This window comes from Aegilops tauschii, chromosome 7 (genome assembly GCF_002575655.3).
Source record: "Aegilops tauschii subsp. strangulata cultivar AL8/78 chromosome 7, Aet v6.0, whole genome shotgun sequence".
Classification (NCBI taxonomy): domain Eukaryota; kingdom Viridiplantae; phylum Streptophyta; class Magnoliopsida; order Poales; family Poaceae; genus Aegilops; species Aegilops tauschii.
Genome location: NC_053041.3, coordinates 46,444,620 through 46,467,228, shown reverse-complemented (window position 1 = coordinate 46,467,228; position 22,609 = coordinate 46,444,620). Strand labels below are relative to the sequence as shown.

Sequence of the window (22,609 nt, the reverse complement as noted above, 5' to 3'; positions counted from 1 at the left end):
GAAAAACAAATACATACATGAAAACGAGCCATATTTTTTGGGCCAGGATTTTGTTTACTTTGTGTAGCTCACAAATCATAACGTTTTCGAACAAAAATTTACAGATCCGTCGTGAACATGTATACGCTTTCCTGTTTTTTTTTTTGAAAATAGAGACTTGTAGGAGTATTAATTAAAAGAGGAAATATTTATTTTTGAAACCTTGAAGTATCTTTTTCGAATTTTCAAATAAAAGGGCTCCCTGGAGCCCAGCCCGGCGCTATAACTTGGCACTCCGGGTGTGCTAGGGTTCAGGTCAAAAAAGAAAAAGAAAAACAAAGTGTACTAGGGTTCGTTGCTGGCCACTCATCGATCGTTCCCGGAGCCGGCGGCGACCGCGATGCCCGGGAAGAAGAACGCGGAGCCGGCGCCCGCCGCCGTCCCGCCCCAGCCCGCGCCGATGCCGGTAAGCCGTCGACCTCCCTCCCCGGCCGGCGGCCCGCCCTCCTCGAAACCTCGCCGCTCCCCCCCGTGCGCGTGCCCTATGGTTTTATGCTCGCGGCTCCGTCGCAGCATGGATGCGCAGCCAGCCGATTTCGCTCAAGAGACCTCTGATCCTTCAGCAGAAATTAAGATTTTTTTTTTGTCTGTGCATCGGAGGAATTAAGTAGCACTGGTATCTTTGTACATCTCTGATGATCGTATCTAGGTGAACTGATGAACTCATGAGACGCACGATTGCTGATGAACTGACGAATCTTGGGAGTAATCTTGTGGAAAAATCTTGTGCAGCCTGTGAAGATGTTCAGGTCAAACGACGGCGGCGGGTGGGACGATTACGGAGCCGGCCGTGTCACCATCGACCACCTCGAGGTATGGCATACGCGGATACGCCTGTTCACCAGAGATTTGCAATGTTTCCTTCCAGCACAATATAAGATGTTATTACAACCGATATATGACGACGGAGGGAGTGGCAGAACAGATTACATGATAATAATGCCCCTTCATCGTACGTTGGGGGTTTCACTGATCTAGGTTGTCACTCATGGCCTTCTTCGTTCCTGTATGTTTGTCACAGGGGTCGACATCGGAGAAGGAGATCGTTCTGGCTGTCATAGACGCGGAGAACAAGGAGACGATGCTTTTGCATCTCATCACCCCGGACGACATTTACAGGAGGCGACAAGGTGAAGAAGCCCTTCTCTTGCTTCCCCTGCTTTTCCCCTCTTCTCTCAACATTCAAATCTCCGACAAAAGGTCAGCGCAAAAGAGATGGAAGTTTTAATTGTTTTCAATGGTGACACCTTTATTTTCTTTGTTCCGCTCTGTTGCATGGCACCATGATTATGTCGTTTTCTCTCTTGCAGGGACGTTCATCTCGTGGTTCGATCCCGAGACCGGCTTGTCCATCTCCTTGAGCTTCCTGGACGCGGCGGCGTGCTCCGATGTGTGGTATGTTACCATCGCAATGAAAATGCTAATGCGAATGTGTTGTTTCATTATGCTTTAAGCATGATTGATGATGATGCTAATGTATGGTATCTTGCAGGGACACGATCTGCCAAGTGCAGAGAAAACTGAGGCCTGATGGTTGGTAGTAGGGATGGCAGTGGCGCCGATGGTAGGTGACCATGCAATCAAACCCCTTTGATGTTTCTTTCACCCCAAAGATAAGAATGATCAGCACAGATTTTTCATTGTTTTGTGCAGGTCCTCAAGAACAGTTTACCCTATGAAGTGAAGCTGATGAGTTTGGAAATTTACCCTATGAGGTGAAGCAGAGTACCGCAGTGGCCATCAAGGCTCAAGATCTGAAAACCAATCAATAACCTCTGTTGTTTTCTTCAGGACTTACTGAATTAGGATGCCCTTTTTCGCAGCGCCATGTGCAGAGTACACACCATTAATTTTATGTAATAAACATCACCTCTGTTGCGATTATTATTTTTGAGCTGCATCAACATTGCTCTATATTTAACATAGGTGGCAACAACATGCTACACATTAGACCAGGTCAGGTGTGACTGCTTAGTGCAGATTCATGTCCATATATACACTGGCACACATGTCTTACACACAAGGGAGAAAATTGTCCCATGACGGCTACTTCTACGGAAACATCCTGAACCGGGCTATCTCCTGATCCGTTTTGAGGCGGTCTTGGCTAGAGCATTGTAGATGTCACGCTTCCTCTTCGCGTTTTCGTCCGTCTTGCCAGGGGCCGTGGCTGCGTTGGCCTGTCGCTCCAACGCTTCCCTCACAAAGAACTTCAGCCTCCAGAGGGTTGTCTCGCTCTGCATCCGACCGCGCAGGAAGCACGGTTAACATTTTATAAACAGTGTGGCGCATGGAGTGTGGTTAGGGTTTAGAATAAAGGAGCTTTTACCTGAGCATCCATGTCAAGGTCCACTTCTTCTGCTGTAGTTTGGAAGTCAGGATTGTCTTGTGCGACCAGCTCCAGCGCCTTGCTAAGATCATCCGGGGTCAGGTGGCAAAGACCTGCACCGAGTTTTCTCTTCTCGTCTGTGGTCATTTTCCTACAAGATAAAAAATATTGTAACGTTTTTAGGCTTGGCACCCCTATAAGTCTGTAGCAAACAGCAAAAGACATGAGATAAACGTCTTTAAGACGTACCTGCATCTCTGAACCACCATGTTCCGGAGCATCTCTAGCTGCTTATTAATCTCATTCAGCTGGAACACGAGAAATAAAAGGTACTGAATATCTATAACAAAACAAAACAAGGGAACACGGTAGGGGTTGCAGTGAATATGCAAGGCATATATTTGACAAGGATACAGAATCATGTTCAGGCTGGCCAAGAAAGGATTTCACATCGATACATCAATAGACAAAAAGCTAAATGATAACAGAAACATGTTGATAAAAGTCTGGGGCCATTTTTTTTCTAAACATGAGTCGAAGTCAGTATATATATGTGCTTCAATCAATACCGACACAACAATAAAAAGAATAACAGTCCATGAGAGGGCCGACCTCATCATCAGTATCTTTTGCTAATTTTGCAATAGCATCTTCCGGAGAAGTGTCTGTGGTTGGAACATCATTTGGTTCCACCTGTTGTTTCCTTTCCTAAAACAATAGGATCCAACTTATTGTTGTCAAATGCTAAATAACACATATCCATATCAAAACAAAAACGGTAACATATGAGACTACAGATATCCACCTCATTCTCAACTTTAGGGAGAAGCTGGAGCCATTTCTCCTCAAATTTCTCGAGTAATAACTTGGCCATTATGTGAACATCGTGGTGTTCATCATTGTATGTCATTGCATTGGTAAAAATTAATCTAACATCAGAATATATTTCTCGAACACTTTTATACTTGGTGCCATCCTTCCCTTCCATTTTGTTTTGGATGGTCGAGAAATCCATAGGTTTTGTTATAATCTGCAAAATGTAGAAACCAAAGATATGAGTCACTACAAACAAGCTTCAGGTAAAGAAACCAACGAAGCAACTCCATCTTATTGATATACTAAATATAGAAAAACATATTCGCTACCAACTCAAGGGATACATCAATATGAAGTACACTATAGAAGGTAAATAATAAGTGGCAAAGCCAATTACGGCTGTAAGATAAACAGAAAACCTAATATGCCATGTTTTCCTTCTATAGATTAGGGATGATTGCAATCTTTTCCAAGCAATGGTTTTCAGTTTCATGTACATGGAAGAGGGCAAACAATAGTTACAAAACCAATTAACAGCTAATAAGATACTCAGCCATGTTTTCCATATATATAGACAAGGGAGGATTTAACAGTATTATGTCTTTCCCTTGACATTGAAAATCTTCTCAGAAAGTTCAAAGCAAATACAGGATTATGTTTTTCCCTTGACATTGAAAATCTTCTCAGAAAGTGCAACAGCATGTCAACTGAAAGCAGAATGGAGACTAGAAAAAAAAAATCCTGCAGCGAATCACGAGTAACGTGATATGCAATCAAAGTCAGTTTATGTTTTTTAGATCCTGATGGCTTGCCAACATTAGGTCATGCAAACTATAAACAGTACCATCAGAACTAATTCACATTTAAGTTACCAAAATGTATCCCTTATAGTTAAAATTCTTTTCAGTAGGAACAGAACTCTAGCAAAATCAAGGACAAACTGTACTGGCAGTATTACCTTGTGATAGTCATCAAGTTGTAGGCCTACAACATCTACTGGTTGCAGAAATGGCGCTGACCATTCATGAGACGTGATCTGGAAGAAAATGAATACAGAAAAGAGGATCAAGTGCCAAATTTTGCAAAGATCAACAGAAGTCTTTTCATAGGGCAAAGAAATAACACATTTGAGTTTTTAACTGCAGTAGTTGAATACGAACTTGGAAGGTGCCTAAAGAACGATAAACTTTGTACTGAATATTACACCATAGAAACTAGATTAAAAAAAGGATCTTCCACATATAGTGGTTTATAGCCAAGTAGAAAAAAAATTGTAAGTTCACTTGCAAGGCTTTTTAGTTAGGTTCAGATGACCGCATTCAGCAAAAGCTGCAGATCATATATTTTAGGCTGATTTCATTCACTGCGCCAGAAGACCACATGTGAAAAATGGTCTACCAATGAACACAGCCAAAAAGAACCAGATTGATGTTCATGGAAGCATACATAAATTTGGGAGCTGTTTGAAACTTGTAGCAGAAATCTTGATTCCATTATAAATCTATCTTGCTGGAAAGAATAGGAGCAGTATGTGCAGGCAATCGCTGCAAGCAATGGAAAAAGTCTAGGTTGCCACGTTAGTCAAATGGATCGATCAGGTCGAAAAGCCATCTAATGTTCTAAATTGACTTACGAATTACAAAGCTGGCACAAGTCTGACTTTCTAAAACACGCTCCAGGATGCAAGAATATAGCATGAGTAGCCAGCAAACACAATGAATCATGGGATAAACCACAGCTGAAGAAAGATCATAACCTGGCGAATGATACCGGTAAGCTGGCGCGTGAGGTCGGGCATCCCTTTGCAGTTGCTGTCCCTTGCACCATTCGCCGCATACCTGCTGCTACCACTGGCCCTGCGCCCTCCGCTGCCATGCTTCTTGCCGTCGTAGAACCCTACCACCTCGTTCACCCTCCTCTCCAGCTGCAACACACACCAGTTCAAGTCTGAGACAACTTTGCCCTAATTCTTGGGGGGAAAGAACACAGTATCGCAACAGGAGACCGCTAGACCTGACACCTAATCATGCAATAGCCAAAATCCCCGAAAATGGCGCACTCTTGGGAATGAAGCTGCTCTGGCAGCAGAGCCCTTCTTGGAAATCACTACTGAGGCAAGACAGAAACTACTATCAAGGCTAGGAGGGGGCGGGGTTACCACGTCGGTCTTGGAGGCGAGGTCGTCGACCTGGCGCCGGAACGAGTCCACCTCCGACACCGCGGGGTGCTCCGCGGTGGCGGCCGCTGCCTGTTGCGCGCCGTCCTCCGGCACCATCTATGGTTTGCCTCCGCCGGCTGTGTGTGAGTAGCAAGCGACACTGCGGCTGTAGTCGCGGGGGCTAATTGATAAAATGTCCCATGTTTCCTCTGCCCCGGCCAAACTGCCCAATCTGTATCTGCAATTGATCAAATATCCAAATTTAGCGCTTTGCCAATTGATAAATGCCACGCGTACAACTGACCATGATTCTTTGCTAGATGACATAAATGAGAGGGTGGAAAGACCAGAATATATTCCCTATAAAAAATAACAAAGTAATTTTGCCATTAAAAAAACAGAGTTGCTAAATCTCAGTCTGACTTAGATATAAAACTTGGTTATGTCTCAGTCGATGTTATATTCACCAGATCTTGCGTAGAGATTCGCGCAAAATTTTCTTTTTAGATTTTTCTTTCTTATGTGTTCTGTCACTTGATTGAGACTTGGTTAAATCTCAATCGACTGAGACCTAGCCACACCCTTAAAAGAAATTCAGGCCAAAACTTGAACCAGCCAGAAAAATCTGAAAAAAAAAAAGAAATACCGCACAAAAGCCTCATCCATGTCCTGTGACGGTTTTGCTAAATAATAATAATAAAATCTCCATCGTCCGCGATCCATTCCCCGTGCTAGCGTTCATACCAAATACTAGATCGCAGCACGCAAGAAACCCTAGAATCGTCCAAATCGAGGAACTGGCCAGATGCATGGATAGTCACGCTTGAGAGAAAGGCGAAGAGAAGCTGACCTGAGACGAACCTCTCTCCCTCCGTCGAATGGGGCCGCTGCTGGCGGTCGTCGCCTTCACGGACGGGGGCGAGCTGGGGTCGGGCGGGCGGCGGCGCGGCGAGGAGAAGGCGGGGCCGCGCGGAGGAGAGGGCGGGAAGGGAGAGGCTCGCCACGGCGGAGGACCTGGGGGGGGGGGGGGGGGGGGGGGGGGGGGGGCGCGTAGCTCCGGCGGCGGGGGAGCTGTCGAGCGGGCGGAGGAGGCTGGGCGGCGGCCGGTCGTGCTGGAGGAACAGAACAGATACGGGTCCGGTAAAAAAACAGATAAGGGTGGGCTCTTGGGCGGCGTGGCGGGCTTTCTACTGGACTAACGACGGGCCGGTCGCACTCGAGGTTGGCCGGCCCGATTTCCAGCCCATCGAGGCTAAATATTCTCTCAGAAAAATGTGAGTAAACTATCTGGGAAACGAGCCATTATCAGCGAGATCAAGTTGCAAGCGTCTTTATTTGATTGTAATTTTCCTTTTGAATGTCGTGCTGTCAATGTCAAAGCACATAGTCTAGCCAGGTTTTCTCTTTCGTTAGGCCTGAGACGTCACGTTTGGTTTGGCTAATTCCAAGATCCGAACTCTATCCCACACTCTGTGGTGTTTGATGAATGAAACTTGGTTTTATCTCCCCACCCCCAAAAAAACTAGGAAATGCGCAGCGAGCAAACCGCATATGGACCAGCCCAAGTAGCTAGGGTTTTTTTTCTACACTATTTTTCAGGCTTTTTCCCTTTTTGTTTTATTTCTTCACTAGTGTTCCTTTCTTTCTTTCTCTTTTCATTTTTCTTGTTTATTTTTAATAAATTCAATATTTCTAAAAAAGCAAAAATTGTTTGGAATTTGATTTTTCTTCATTTTTCCCAAAAATGTTCATGCTTTGAAAAACATTTGAAGTTTTCCAAAATTCTTTCACGTTTTTAAAAAAATGTCCACAATTTCGAGTGTTTTATCAAAAATGTGTTTTCAATTTTTTATAGTTTTAAAAAGTATTCATTTTAAAATCAATCATGTTTTGGAATTTAAAAAAGGTTACATTCAGAAAACAAACGCGTTTTGAAATTTCAAAAAAAGTTCAGATGTGATGTTGCACATAGACATAGTTTTTAAAGTTCAACGGGGCCTAGTAGTTAGCAGAGTTCATCCGCTTGAGTGGCTAGCCATGCGCCCTTTGCTCACATGTCACTTTTTAGATTTTGACCAATTTGTGCTAGAGTGCAACACACTGCTGGGTCGGCCCACCAGGACACGCCCCCTTTGTGGCCACCCTCCTATTTGACGCAAGGAGGTCTCCAACTATCTAACTAACAGGTATCCTTCCAGAGGCTCCCACAGAGGTCACTTTTAGGCCCTGAGAGTGCATCAAGTGATGCGCCCAGCTACCCACGTGTCGTGCGCTGGGTACACCCTTAGATTTTTTTTTCTTACACATGTTTATTGTTTTTTCATGAAGCCATGCTTTTCTGTGGGAAACACAGCTTCCCGAGAAGGAAAAAAGCACAATTTTGCTTCCGTGACTGGCAAAGCACAACTATAATTCCCCCCAAAAAGGGAAAGCATAGCATGTTCTTGGATGAGATGCATAGGTAGTGCTTCTCTGAAAAGGGAAAACACATCTATGCTTCTCCGAAAAAAGAGCACGACTGTGCTTCCTAGAGAAAAAAAAAAGAGAAGCATGGCATGTGCTTCTTGAAAACGGAAAAGCATAGCATGTGCTTCCACGAGAAGCAAAACCGTGTTTCCTGAAAAAGAGAAAGCACAACCGTGATTTCGGGTTACGTTTTTTCGGTTTCGATTTTTTCCTTCTTTGGTTTTTGTATTTTTTGTTTTCATCATTTTTTATTTTTTATTTTTCGTGAAGAAAAAGTTCATCGAAACATGGGACCTAGTTTTAAAGATCTCGACCCCAGAAATCCAACAATGAAAATGGTTCATGATTTAAATGCGCGGTTCAAGAGATAAAATAATTAAAAAATGAATCCATGAAGAAGCATAGTTTAAAAAACTGAACCCGAAATCGAACCGGAAAGGTTGCCGGTTCAGGTTTTTACCGGTCGAACCGCCGGTTCACTGGTTCGATAATCGGTTTTTTAAGCAATAAAATAATATATGTTGATTAATATATGTGGTAATATAGTCTGAAACAATGGTCAAATAAAATTATATCCATGTAGGACAACAAAGTAGCATAACCAAGTTGGTTATTGGGCCATGGGCAGGCCCTGTGTACTGCTCACACGACTTTGGATCAAAACCCAATTTTCCAATTTCTATTAAAACATTTTTCCTGTTTTTTCCGGTTCAATGGCCCGGTATTTTCACCAGTTTTCTAGAAAACTGGCCGGTTCGACCGGTTTTCTCCGGTCTGATTGCAGAACGGTCTTATTATCTTAAAAAACTACTGAGGCTACCGGTTTCGATTTTTTTCGGTTCAACTGCCAGTCCGGTCCCCTTTTTTAAACTATGCGAAGAAGGGGAAATTCCATGTTCCAACAAGTGGCACACATGCAGTGCACCACTTGTCAGACAAATGAAGGTGGGGAGTGCCTTTGCAAAAAGGTACCCCTTAATTAGTGATTTCACAAAAAAAAAGGCTAAATAAATCCATTAAAGTTTTCCCTGCAAATTACAATAATCCAAACAAATTATATATTGATTTCTTTTACAATCAAAAGTATATACTGATTAACACTACCACATTGCCGGTTGAGCACGGCATAAACCAGCACATAAAGGCATCTTCAACGCTTAAAGGTACACCCTCAGATGTCCACGCTATCCTTTAAATATCCGCCCTTCCCATTTAAAAAAATATTTCCACTAAATATTTTAAATACATGAATTGTTCATTTTTAGCTAGAAAACTAGGAAATTTACAAAACTTGGGAATTGTCCATCTAATATGGTCTACTTTTTGTGAAAATTGGAGTGGTGCAATTTTGCACCCTGTTTTTTGTACCCGCTTCCCAAGAAACACCCATTCTTGACACTTAGAAAATAGAAAATGATTTTTTTGTACAAAAGGTTGGAAAATCTATTTTGCAACATTATTTGTAATGGTAATATTCACCTATATGTCTAATTTGGGCACATTATAATAAATTATGCAATGAATATGGTCATCACCTTGGTCGTTTGACTTGAAAACCATGAATGTTCATAGACGATAGCCCGTTTTGTGAAGGATATTTTTCTTTCAAAATTTTCATATTGAAAGTTTGTTATTTTCATCCTAACTAGTACACATAAAAGGAGTCCATACGAAAGGATTGCATTTTTTGGACTTGTATCCTTTTTGTTTCATTTTCCCCAAACAAGGTCAAAATGGCCATTCATGGTCAGGGGCTGAGTCTCTCAAACTCTAAGTGGTTCTTTCATATAATTACTACTTGCGTACACTTGAAGTTCAATTTTGAATTTAAATGTGCAAAAGTATCTAGAAATCTAGAAGATCCAGAAAACATGGGAATTTTCTAAAAATATGGTCTACTTTTTGTGAAAATTGGAGTGGTGCCATTTTGCACTATGTTTTCTTTACCCGTTTCACAAAAATATCCATCTTTTACACTCAGAAAAATGCAAAAATTATTTTTGTACAAAATGTTGCAAACTCTATTTGGCATCATTGTTTGTAATGGCGAGATGCACCTAAATGCCAAGTTTAGGCCCATTGTCGTAAATTATACAATAAATATGACCATCGCCTTATTAATTTGAGACCATATTTTGGCATGGCAATAAGTGTAAATAACATGGCCTAAAATGAAAAATTTCTCAGCAATGAAAATTATTCGTCCCGTCGAAATGAAAAACTTTGATTTTGGGATCATCTTTACCCGAGGTCGTATGCAATCTCGACAACCAAAACAGTGTAGTGCATACCCCCTTTTGCCGAGTGTAGTAGTCGGGAAAGCACATTTTGCGCGAGTTCCAATATTTTGCCGAGAGTTTTTTCCACGACACTCGGCAAAACACCTGTGGGGGAGAAGGCGGGGTGGGGCCAGGCCATGCAGAAGAGAGGGCGGGAAGGGACAAGGTCGCAACCTGGGGGTGGGGTGGGGGTGTCAAGGGCTTAGCCCCGGCGGCGGGGGAGCTGTCGAGCGGGCGAGGGAGGCTGGGAGGCGGCCGGTCGTGCTGGAGGAACAGAACCGATGCGTTTCCTGTAAAAACATGTAAGGATGGGCTCTTAGGCGACATGACAAGCTTTCTACTGGACAAAGACAAGTCGGTCATACTAGAGGTTGGTCGGCCCAATTTCCCAGCCCATCGAGGTTAAATTTTCTCTCAAAAATGTGAGCAAACTGTTTGGAAATGAGCCATTATCAGTTAGATCAAGTTGGAACCGTCTTTATTTGATTGTATTTATTTTCTAAAGATGATGCTGTCAACGTCCAAGCACATAGTCTAGAAAGGTTTTCTCTTCCGTTAGGTCTGCGACGTCATGTTTGGTTTGACCAATGCAATGACCCAAATTCTATCCCACACTCTATGGTCTTTGATGAATAAAACTTGGTTTTACCCCAGAAAAATCTGGGAAATGAGCAGCGAGTAACAGATGGACCAGCCCAAGTAGCTAGGATTGGTTTTTCTTACAATATTTTTTAGTTTTTTTTTCCTTTTTTTGTTTTCTTTCTTCAAGTTTTCAAAAATTTATTCATAAATTTGAAAAAAGTTCGTGTTCCAAAAAATATCCATTTTAAAAACCATTGTGTTTTGAAATTTCAAAAAAAAGCTTAGATGTGATGTTGCGCATCTATAATACCCAATAATTCATCCTCACTACCATATTTCTCTTGACATGCAGCCTATCCACATCAGCAATGAACATGCAATCATCGACGTAAGCAAATCTGCCACGTTGGCAATCCTGCCTTTTTCCCTTTTCAAAGAAAGGAATCGTGTAATTTTTTACCACCGTCGCACTGATTGTTGCCTCTTCCTCTTATTGCCTCTTCTCCCGATGATTCCGTTCATCTCCCCTTCGCCAATAAATCTCTATTGTCTTCCCAATTCTTCTCCTCCCCTCTTTTAGCTCTCCATCTTTCCATAATGCATCACTGTCGTCAAAGCCGTCTATGGCCAACAACACCAGAGATCTGCGCGGTAATGCTGTCTCGGAGCCCCATGATTGCCGCCAGCGGGTGCTATGCTAGCCCAACACCATGGATTCAACCCGACCTTCAGGCGAGCCACTCATGCCATTGTCGGAGGTGAGTGGTCTCTTTCCCCTCTATTACTTCGACCTAAACGGTCTTTCTTAGTGTGGAGGATCTGATTTCCAGTCGAAGTAGCTAGGAAGGTCAAGAGCGCTGGTCCCCAGGTTTAGTTTACTATTTACTCGGCGGCGCTGACGGTGCGCGGACACACAACGCATCCTTCTGCATTGACTTAACTTGATCCCCACCTGTTCGCATGATGTGACATACATGCTGCCTGCACTCTCACCTCCTCCTTGCATCCAACATACTTGGTTATTGCAATAGTTGTGAATAAGTGATGGATCATTAGATTAAAAAATGCTGTTCTTTCCCCTCTACAGTTCTCCCTTGAAAGTAAAGGAAGATGATTTTCATAATAGTAGATTAACACCTAAAAACGATCCAACTGTACTTATCCATCACCATCCCCGGAAGTTGCCTTGTAGATTAGCCGATCTTTAAGAGTAAGTGGCGCTTTCTTGCAAGCTGAAATTACATGCTATTGGCTTCTTGATACAGTTAGTGTTAGTGCAATATACGGTAGTACAATTCTCCTACTAGTAAATGTTGTTCATATGCAATCTGTCACACGTATGTCTTGGATCTACTACACTAAATGCCTGCATGCCGGAGAGTTAACTATGGAGCCCTGCTACTTCAAATTTGAAACCTACCCGCTGCCTTTGTTTAATTGTATTGGTCTATATAGTTGCTTTCGGCTTTTAAAGAGCTTATTAATTTTAATTATAGAGTCTGAATGCTAAAACAAAATTGTTTACACATGAAGATTATACACCAAGACGCCAAATTGCATGCTCAAAGAGTTGTTGCGATTAAGGTAATAACTTTTCCAGATAATTGTTTCAATTGTATGTTTTTGTAAAATACAAGCAATTGAACTAGAGCTGATAGTGATCTATTTCCCACCCCGCCTTAACTCAAGAGAACAAAAGGTACTGCTCTAGCAAGGAATCACGCTTGGGGAAAACAGAAGGCATTCTTCAGGGATCCTAAGAATCGGCTCAAGAGAAGCATTACCATGAAAGGTAACTGGACTACATTTCCTTCTACTCACAGAAATAGTTTTCACAATTTCCTCAATTTCTGTGGACTTACAAAGTTTGGCTGTTTCTGTAGCCAGCTGTATGTTAACCGTGTGTTCTTAGTAAGTACATTTATTTACCCTCTTCATTTTGATTTTGAGTGGTAGTATGGGAATGGGTTGTCATCTTACTCCATCGCCTTCTTTTCCCTGGATTCCCACCAAAAATGGAACCTACTATAAATTTGAACATCATTTGGCACCCCAAAGGGTCCGGCCATGGCAGCACGCAGCCTTCCTTGCGTTCTCATGTGATGCATCACAACTGGCAAAGTAGCAAGTACTACTGCTGGCCATGCCAAAGCTACCTAGCTTGCTTTTAGATAACAATCAGCTCCATTTTATGAAGAGGGAGCAACATGTCAGTCGGATGCCAATTGAAGTCGGGCCTCTCTTGCCACAGAAGGGGCAGGAAGATGAAGTCATTCCTGCCATTTATATGTCCAGATCTTCACACCTACACTAATCCCTTGAAGGCATGTCCTTTTAGTGGAAGAAATGCATCTATGCCATGAGGGCCTGATGTGCATGACTCTATATTCACCTTTTTTAGCGATTGGTATGTAGCTTGTCGCCATGTATAAACTGTAAGGTGTATGGATGTCTTACTGTTGGATCTTTTTAATATTTTGGAATTTCTCTTTCGAAGGGATTCTGCTCCTATATTACAAATAACTCAACAAGCATTAGTGCTTTTGTGTTGGGCAATGATTGGGCTCTCTGTTCAGTGTAATATTCAGCTTTAGACTAGGCTGGCCATGTCTTCAGTGAAATTCCCATCAAACTGTATGCTCTATTTTTAATGTTAGTGATGCATTTAATTCCCGCTAAAGGGTGACGCGTTCTAACTACACAAATACGGAGATACCCTGATATACCATTTCTCTCACGATTCTCAAAATACCATCAAAGGTTCAAAAATATATTAATTGTTTACTTATTTTCACTCCATAATCTTCCTAAAAGTACCACCAAAGGTTTTAAAAAGTATATTTTTTCATCATTTAATTATTTTCACTCTACAAGCTTCTTCATGTAAAGTACTAAGAGTTCCCGCAACAACGCGCGGGGTATCATATAGTACTTTTTAAAGTTCAACACGGCCTAGTAGTTACCAGAGTTTCATTAGCTTGAGTGGCTAGCCATGCACGCTTAGCTCGCACATCACTTTTTAGATTTTGACCAATTTGCGCTAGAGTGCAGCACGCTGCTGGTCTGGCCCACCAGGACGTGCCCCCCTTTGTGGCCACCCTCCTATTTGATGCAAGGAGGTCTCCAACTATCTAATGGGTATCTCATCGGGGGATTCCACAGAGGTCACTTTTAGGACCTGAGAGCGCATCAAGTGATGCGTCCAATTGCTGCCATGTGTAGTGCGCTCGGTACACCCTTAGATTTTTTTACACATGTTTTCTTTTTTCTTGGTTTTCCCTAGGTTTTGATGAAAAAAAATATTTTTTATGTTTTTTCATGAGTCGGTGCTTTTCCGCGGGAAACACAGCTTCCCGAGAAGAAAGAAAGCACATTTTTGCTTCCCTGTAAAAAGGGAAAGCACAACTATACTTCCTCAAAAAAGGAAAAGCATGGCATGTTCTTCGGTGAGATGCATAGGTAGTGCTTCTCTGAAAAGGGAAAAACACATCTATGATTTTCCGAAAAAAGAGAAAAACTGTGCTCCCCGAAAAGGAAAGGCACATATGTGCTTCCCAGAAAAAAAGAGAAGCATGGCCTGTGCTTCTTGAAAAGGGAAAAGCACGACCTATGCTTGCACAAGAAGCAAAACCGTGTTTCCCGAAAAGGGGAAAGCACAATTGTTCTTCCCAAAAATGTAAAAAGCACAACCGTGATTTTAGTTTTTTTTTCTTTTTTTGCTTTCTGAATTTTTTGTTTTCATATTTTTTTGATTTTTGATTTTCGTGAAGAAAAAGTTCATCGGAACTTATTAACATGCGACCTAGTTTCAAAGATCTCGGCGCAAGAAATCCAACGATAAAAATGGGTTGTGATTTGAATGCGCGGTTCAAGAGATAAAAGATTAAAAAAAAGAATCTACAAAAAGGGGGGAAATTCCCATGTTGCAACAAGTGGCACACATGCCATGTGCCACCTGTCAGCACCAATGAAAGTGGGGTGTGACCTTTGCAAAAGGTACCTCCTAATTAGTGATTTCACAAAAATAGGCTAAATAAATCCATTTTAAGTTTGCCCTGCAAACTAAAATAATCCAAACAAATTATATATTGATTTCTTTTACAATCAAAAGTATATACTGATTAATACTACCACATTGCCGGTTGAGCACAACGTAAACTGGCACATAAAGGCACCTCCAACGCTTTAACGTACACCCTCAGATGTCTATGCTATCCTTTAAATATCCGCCCTTCTGATTAAATAAATAAATAAATGTATATATATATTATTTTCATTAAATATTTAAAAATACATCAATTGTTAATTTTTAGAGATAAATCTACAGACTTTGGGAATTGTCCATAAAATACGGTCTACTTTTTGTGAAAATTGGAGTGGTGCCATTTTGTACCCTGTTTTTGGTACCTGCTTCACAAAAACACCCATTTTTTACACTTAGAAAATAGAAAATGATTTTTTTGTACAAAAAAGTTGGAAACTCTATTTTGCAACATTATTTGTAATGGCAAGGTTCACCTATATGTCTAATTTGGGCACATTATAATAAACTATGCAATGAATATGGTCATCACCTTGGTCATTTGACTTGAAAGCCATGAATGTTCATAGAGGATAGCCCATTTGTGAAGGATATTTTTCTTTCAAAACTGTCATATTGAAAGTTTGGTATTTTCATCCACACTAGTACACATAAAAGGAGTCCATATGAAAGAATTGCATTTTTTGAACTTGTATCCTTTTTGTTTCATTTTTTCCAAAACGGGGTGAAAGTGGTCGGCATGGCTATTCATGTCAAGGGGTTGAATCCCTCAAACTCTAAGTGGGTTTTCCATGTAATGACTACTTGTGTACCCAAAAGTATTTTTTGCAAATTTCTAGGACAGAGCTATCACACAATTACAGTTCAAATTGAATTAATTTTGCGGAATCATATAAATTCATTTAAATGTGTGAAAGTAGCTAGAAATCTAGAAAATCCACAAAAAATGGGAATTTTCTAAAAAAACATGGTCTATTTTTGTGAAAATTGGAGTGATGCCATTTTGCACTCTATTTTTTTACCAGCTTTACAAAAGTATCAATTTTTTACACTTCAAAAATAGAAAAAAATTGTACGAAATGTTGGAAACTCTATTTGGCAACATTGTTTGTAATGGCAAGATGCACATAAATGCCAAGGTTAGGCCCATAGTCATAAGCTTTGCAATAAATATGACCACCGCCTTATTCATTTGGGACCATATTTTGGCATGGCAAAAAGTGTAAATAATATGGCCTAAAATGAAAAGGTCCTCAACATGAAAATTATTCATCTCGTCGAAATGAAAAACTTTGATTTTTGGATCATCTTCATCCGAGGTTGTATGCAATCTCGACAGCCAAAACACTGAGTGCAGTGCATACCCCCTTTTGCCGAGTGTAGCACTCGGGAAAGCACATCTTTGCCCGAGTTCCACTATTTTGCCGAGAGTTATTTCCAAGACACTCAACAAAGCACCTTTTAGCAACTATAACTTTTTTGCCAGAGTTTTTTTCCACGACAGTCGACAAAGCACCTGTTTACCGTGTTTCAGGATTACACTCGGCAAAGATATGTTTGCCGAGTGCCCGACAAAATGCACTCAGCAAAGACACTGACACTCGGCAAACATGAATTTTCCCGTAGTGATAAAAAATAAGACAAATCTTAATGAGAGAGCTGATTGTGTTAACCACATTTGCATGTCATTATCCTGAAACCCTATGGGATCATGACTGTGTTACTCGACTCTAGTTCTGAGGGGACTTTGAGAATCCTTTTATTTAGTAGGTTTATCATCCCAGTGAATAGGACCTTGGTTTCAGCCACCTAAGCAAACAACATGGATACACTTCCGGTTGTTTTTACTATGAACGACATTTCTATATATATGTGTAACCTATCTTACTATTTGGTGCTCTCCTTCATTTCTCATTTCTCCCTTAATTTGGTTTGGGCAAAGATTTTGTTAATGTGGCTAGAATTCTGATGTACCGATGCATCATGATGACCTTCTAGTGCAGGGAATTAGGAATGTTGTTCCAGAAAGATTAGAATTCGCCAACGACCGCTTCAGTGAAAAGATGAGAGGAAAGAGTTGCGACATACCACAGTAGCTGGTGGACGCGATGCCATGCAGCATGCAGGTGACAATGTAGCAAGGCTTACTGGTTCCTTGCAAGAGCAGGTTAGTTCTGTTTGTTGAGCTCGTCCTTACATTATAGCCACATGCTCCCTTTTAGCTAGCTACATCATTGTCCATGATAATGAGCAGTATGTGCAGAACAGAAGTATATGTATGCGACTATTCTATATGAAATAAATTCCTCTTTGATGCTCTTACTGTACTAGTAGTTGACTGGTGACAAGATATGTGCTTACAAAATAGACTCGACTCATGTTATTTTATTTGTGCGGGCATATCCAATGTGGTGCTGTTAGAGCATTATAAGTCTACTAGAACCCTAGCTTCTTATTTTCTTACGGACATATATCGTTGCAGAAGTACCTAACTAGAATGGTGTGATGATGGCCTTGTTGAGCCTTCTGAAGGAAGACCCAAAATGGGCTTCCACAGCATATGAACATGCACCACAGCATGTGACCCAATATACTTAATTTGTCATATAATATATGATTTGACACTGTAATCAAGGAGAAAAATGTTCTTGTGATATCGCACAATAAGGCGTTGTATACTACAAATTGACCCATTTTCTTTATTATATTCTCGTGGTGCATGTTCATATGAATTATGGTTAAATGCTATAATGAATGAGGATCAAAATGTGAGTGAATAGATCAAACTAAACCTGTTCATGGACTACCCGGCCCAGAGGCCCGAGCCCAAAGCCCGACATCTGGGGTAGGCTTGGACTTCAATTTCTCGCCCGAAGCCCGACCCAAAAGTCCGAAATGGCAACAAATATATATTTTATTGAAAATATAGGTATATTATATCATTTTAGTATCCCAAATATAATTAGTTAAATTGAGAAGCCATTGTTCATGTGCTTTGAGCCGGGCCAAGCCGTGCTCGGGCTTGGAATGTTGACTCCTGGCTTTGTGAAGCCCGACCCAAATCCGGCCCGGCCCGAAGGATGATCTGGTTTAGATCAAACTCATATTGGATAAAAGTGGGAGGTTTTCCCTTCTTCGGCGAATTCAATTGTATAGTTGAATGCGAAAGAATTAGAGGTAGATGCACTATTTTTTTATAAGAAAAAAACGGATATTCATCACCGGATCAGATTGTAAAACATGGCATGAATAGACGAACATGTGTGAATTATTTTAACCAGTCACTACAAGAAACTTCTACAATAACTTGAAACCAATGTTAGTAGATCAAAGGAAAAAGGATGGGCTAGTTGATAAAAAAATGCCATGTGTTTTGGTCGTCCATGCATACCCTATTGGTATGTTGATAAAAAAATGCCATGTGTTTTGGTCGTCCATGCAGACCCTAATTTGTATGCTCTCTGGTGTGCACCCGGAGAGAATACCATTCTCGATCACATTCCATTTGTTGCATCATCACTGCTTTAGGTTTGCCGCGCCGCCATATCCTTCTCCAGAACAATCTGTTCCAGTCAGGTAACCTTCACAACATCCAGGAATGGCGAGACTTATCAATATCTTTAGTGCATCTTAGCAGAAGGCCAAAAGCCGAGATCCTGACAGATTGGTGTTTTATGACTGCTAGTACATTTGGATATAGTGCAAAAACAAGATTCAGTCAGTGGCTATAACAACGCTGTAGAATGTGCGGCAGCAAGTGGCGGAGCTTCATGTAGACCAACAGGGGCCATGGCCCCCCTTAATTTTTGCACCCATCAGCGAATATACTATATTTTAAGCCTAACTAGTGTTTAAACTAGATATTTACCCCTCCTTCCCTTCTAATTTGCTCCCCTTCAAGTAATGGCCCTCTTGGATTATGCTCAAGCTCCGCCACTGGCGGCACCACCACATTCATGAGCCATTTTAACATGCTTCCTCTTACCCCATCTTTTCACATGGGAGTTAAGAAGGTAAGATTTAGTCAAGTCCACTACTTAATGCAGTCAATGACTCAGATTTACTTTATACTCTTACGTCTCATGTGAAAAGGGGAGGTAAGAGGGAGCATGTTAGAGAAAACCTCCGTAGTCATACAATAGCACATGAGGAAATTGAGATGTTAACTGATTTCTATCAACCACACAAGTGGCCATGAGTTTTTTTTACATATATGCATGGTTGTGCTTAAAAAATACAAGTTAGTGCGAAAACAAATGCATAAAATCATTTTGACGCAAAGGCTGAAAATCTATCAGGTAACTGAAGCAAAACACAATGTGATCTTTCGGAGAACCTAGGATCTAATTCGTTCATCATTTGGTCTGAATGCCCATCAAGCAAACACTCCTTATGTTATGAGATGATTAACACACAATGAAAATTATTTGATGACAGAGCACACCAGAACATGAGTATATACTAACCTCTTCATGCTTCCCATTTGCTTGAAATTGTTTGATAGTTGTCCACATCTTTTTGCCTGAATCAATTTTCTCCCGCCACTTAGGGTAAATTTGTATGCAGTCTCAGCGTTGTGCCACTAGAACAGAATCTGACATGGCAGCATGCCTCTCAGTACGAGAGGCGGAATCAATTTCCAAGCTGCACGTATAACCATGACTGTTAGATCTTTCCGTGGTATTCTCTCCTACAGCAGGCAATACCATAGCAGATTCTCCCTCCAGGTCTCCATCCTGGGTTTGGCTACCACCATACAAGATCCCCACATAACCCTCACTGATTGTTCTCTAGCTGTCACTTGAATCTGTTGCTAGCAATACCATAGCAGATTCTCCTTCCAGGTTGCCATCGTGGGTTTGGCTACCACCATACATGATCCCCACATAACCCTCACTGATTGTTCTCTCACTGTCACTTGAATCTGCTGCTATTTCATGATATGGCGCCACTTGTCTCATAGTGATTTTATCAGCAGGTGAGGATGGTGTTTTGCCCATAGCTCCTTTTCGATCTTGCACTAACTACTAATTACAAGCTTAATGAGATTAGGACGCAGAAACAAGATGTGGGGCATATATTCAAGGATGGTAGATTGAAGCAAACCTGATTTCCCAAGTGTAGAATGGCGAGATGATTGGAGTGAATTTTCGTGCTGATGTGGGAAGAAGATGGGAGTGTGTAGACAAACATAAAACTTAGATCTGAAATTGTGTTCTGCCCAGGAATATAAAGGGGAGTGAAACCGTGTTGCATGCTTTGTACAACTAATACACCATGTTTTCACCAGCAGAGTATAGCTAGCATATATCAATTCATTAACTACTTGTTGCTAAAAATAGTTTTGCTAGGATATATCCTTGTGTTCAGAAAATTATCCAAACATACTCCCGTCTGTATACATAGTATAAAACCTGGATCCAGTGGGGATATTATTCGGGGAAATATTAATTACTACCATATAATTGGTGTCAAAATTTATTACTTGGTAAAATAGTTTTTTTGCGAATTTTGCTAAAATAGTTATTTATATAGTTATTTTTTGCGTGAGAAACTTCCAATATATTCATCTTCAATCATGGCAGTACAAAGAACACCAGAGATACGAAAAATTACAACCAGGTCCGTGGACCACCTAGCGATGACTACAAGCACTAAAGCAAGCTGTGCGTCGCCATCACCCCCCGCTCGCTGGAGCCGGGCAAACCTTGTTGTAGTCGATAGTCAGGAAGTTGCCGTGCTAAGGACCCATAGGACCAGCGCACCGAAGCAGCAACCATCATCGATGAAGAAAGTCATAGATCGGAAGGATCAATAGTATAAACACCACAAAGACGAACAAAGACCGTGTCCAAACAGATCCACTGAAGACCAATGCCGACCGAATCCTGCGAAATCCGACAGAGACACACCTCCACACGCCCTTCGATGACGCTAGAGGCACCATCGAGACGGGGATAGAACATGGGAAACATTATTCCTACTGAGAGACATCACAGCCGCAACACAGCTCCAGCAAGACATTGAACGAAACAAGAATGAGAACGGGTTCCCTCCCGCCAGTGAGGGCCTGAGGTCCTACTCACCTCAGTGGCCCAAAGGCCATCGGAGATGGGGCGGACCAGCTACGGAGCCGATGGGAGGAGGAGAAAAGCGTGGGACCTTTTCTTGTGGAGGAGGAAAAAGAAGGCAAAATATAGTTATGTATATAGTTATTGGTCGTTAACACAAAAATGTGGCATATATCAAGTTTGTATTTCACAAAATGTAATACACAGAGTTGGCCCAACCAAGCATGCACACATATGCATAAAACACTTCACTAACAACCAACATATACTGATTTGAAGGAAATATGCCCTAGAGGCAATAATAAAGTTGTTATTTTATATTTTCTTATTCATGATAAATGTTTATTATTCATGCTAGAATTGTATTGATCGAAAACCTTAATACATGTGTGAATACATAGACAAACACTATGTCCCTAGTGAGCCTCTACTTGACTAGCTCGTTGATCAAAGATGGTTAAGGTTTCCTAACCATGGACATGAGTTGTCATTTGATAACGGGATCACATCATTAGGAGAATTATGTGATGGACAAGACCCATCCGTTAGCTTAGCATTATGATCGTTCAGTTTTATTGCCATTGCTTTCTTTATGTCAAATACATATTCTTTCGACTATGAGATTATGCAACTCCCGAATACCAGAGGAATGCCTAGTGTGCTATCAAACATCACAACGTAACTGGGTCATCATAAAGATGCTCTACAGGTATCTCCGAAGGTGTTTGTTGAGTTGGCATAGATCGAGATTAGGATTTGTCACTCCGAATATCGGAGAGGTATCTCTGGGCCCTCTCGGTAATACAAATCATAAGCTTGCAAGCAAACGAGTAAGGAGTTGGTCACGAGGTGATGTATTATGGAACGAGTAAAGAGACTTGCCGGTAACGAGATTGAACTAGGTATGCAGATACCGACGATCGAATCTCGGGCAAGTAACATACCGATAGACAAAAGGAATAATGTATGTTGTCATAACGGTTCGACCGATAAAGATCTTCATAGAGTATGTAGGAGCCAATATATATGAGCATCCAGGTTCCGCTATTGGTTATTGACGGGAGAGGTGTCTCGGTCATGTCGACATAATTCTCGAACCCGTAGGGTCCGCACGCTTAACGTTCGATGACGATATTGTATTATATGAGTTATGTGGTTTGGTGACCGAATGTTGTTCAGAGTCCCAGATGAGATCACGGACATGACGAGGAGTCTCGAAATGGTCGAGAGGTAAAGATTGATATATAGGACAATAGTATTCGGACACCGAAAGTGTTTTGGAATGTATCGGGTATTTATCGGAGTTCCGGGGGGGAGGGTGTTATCGGAACCCCCCGGGGGATATATGGGCCATATGGACCATGAGAGGGGAGCACACCGGCCCACAAGGGGTGGCGCGCCCCCCTATGGCAGGTGACCGAATAGGAGAAGGAGAAGAGGGGGTTCAGCCCCCTTCCTTCTCTTCTTCCCCCTTCCTTTCTTCTCCGGTGGAAAAAGGAAAGGGGGCGCCACTTGGGGAAACCCCAAGTAGGATTCGGATCCTACTTGGGGCGCCCCTGGCCGCCTCCCCTCTCCTCCCACCTATATATATGTGGGGAAGGGGGCGCCTAGAACACACAACATCAATTGTTAGCCGTGTGCGGCGCCCCCCTCCATAGTTTACACCCCGGTCATATTCTCGGGGTGCTTAGGCGAAGCCCTTCGCGGATCACTTGACCATCATCGTCACCACGCCGTCGTGCTGACGGAACTCATCTACTTCCTCGACGTCTTACTGGATCAAGAAAACAAGGGATGTCACCGAGCTGAACGTGTGCAGAACTCGGA

General features: G+C 41.8%; 2 protein-coding genes across 4 annotated transcripts; one reads left to right on the top strand and one right to left on the bottom strand.

Annotated features, from left to right (window-relative positions):
• Positions 1-278: 278 nt before the first annotated feature.
• LOC109756854 (uncharacterized) lies at positions 279-1,943 on the top strand. 2 transcript variants are annotated; one of them, XM_020315698.4, is made up of 6 exons: positions 279-445; positions 772-852; positions 1,061-1,169; positions 1,350-1,434; positions 1,532-1,603; positions 1,693-1,943. In XM_020315698.4, the coding sequence occupies exons 1-5, from the start codon at positions 380-382 to the stop codon at positions 1,578-1,580; spliced, it is 390 nt and encodes a 129-aa protein (XP_020171287.1). In that variant the 5' UTR covers positions 279-379; the 3' UTR covers positions 1,581-1,603; positions 1,693-1,943. The 2 variants fall into 2 exon arrangements, with proteins under 2 accessions (XP_020171287.1, XP_040251344.1); XM_040395410.3 differs by having other exon boundaries at positions 1,061-1,239.
• LOC109756853 (transcription factor GTE1) lies at positions 1,890-6,502 on the bottom strand. Of its 2 annotated transcripts, none has more exons than XM_020315695.4 (9): positions 6,193-6,502; positions 5,343-5,580; positions 4,941-5,108; positions 4,143-4,220; positions 3,174-3,398; positions 2,981-3,076; positions 2,618-2,676; positions 2,369-2,519; positions 1,890-2,276 (listed from the first exon to the last, which is right to left on the bottom strand). In XM_020315695.4, the coding sequence occupies exons 2-9, from the start codon at positions 5,457-5,459 to the stop codon at positions 2,115-2,117; spliced, it is 1,056 nt and encodes a 351-aa protein (XP_020171284.1). In that variant the 5' UTR covers positions 5,460-5,580; positions 6,193-6,502; the 3' UTR covers positions 1,890-2,114. The 2 variants fall into 2 exon arrangements, with proteins under 2 accessions (XP_020171284.1, XP_020171285.1); XM_020315696.4 differs by having other exon boundaries at positions 6,204-6,469.
• Positions 6,503-22,609: the final 16,107 nt, after the last annotated feature.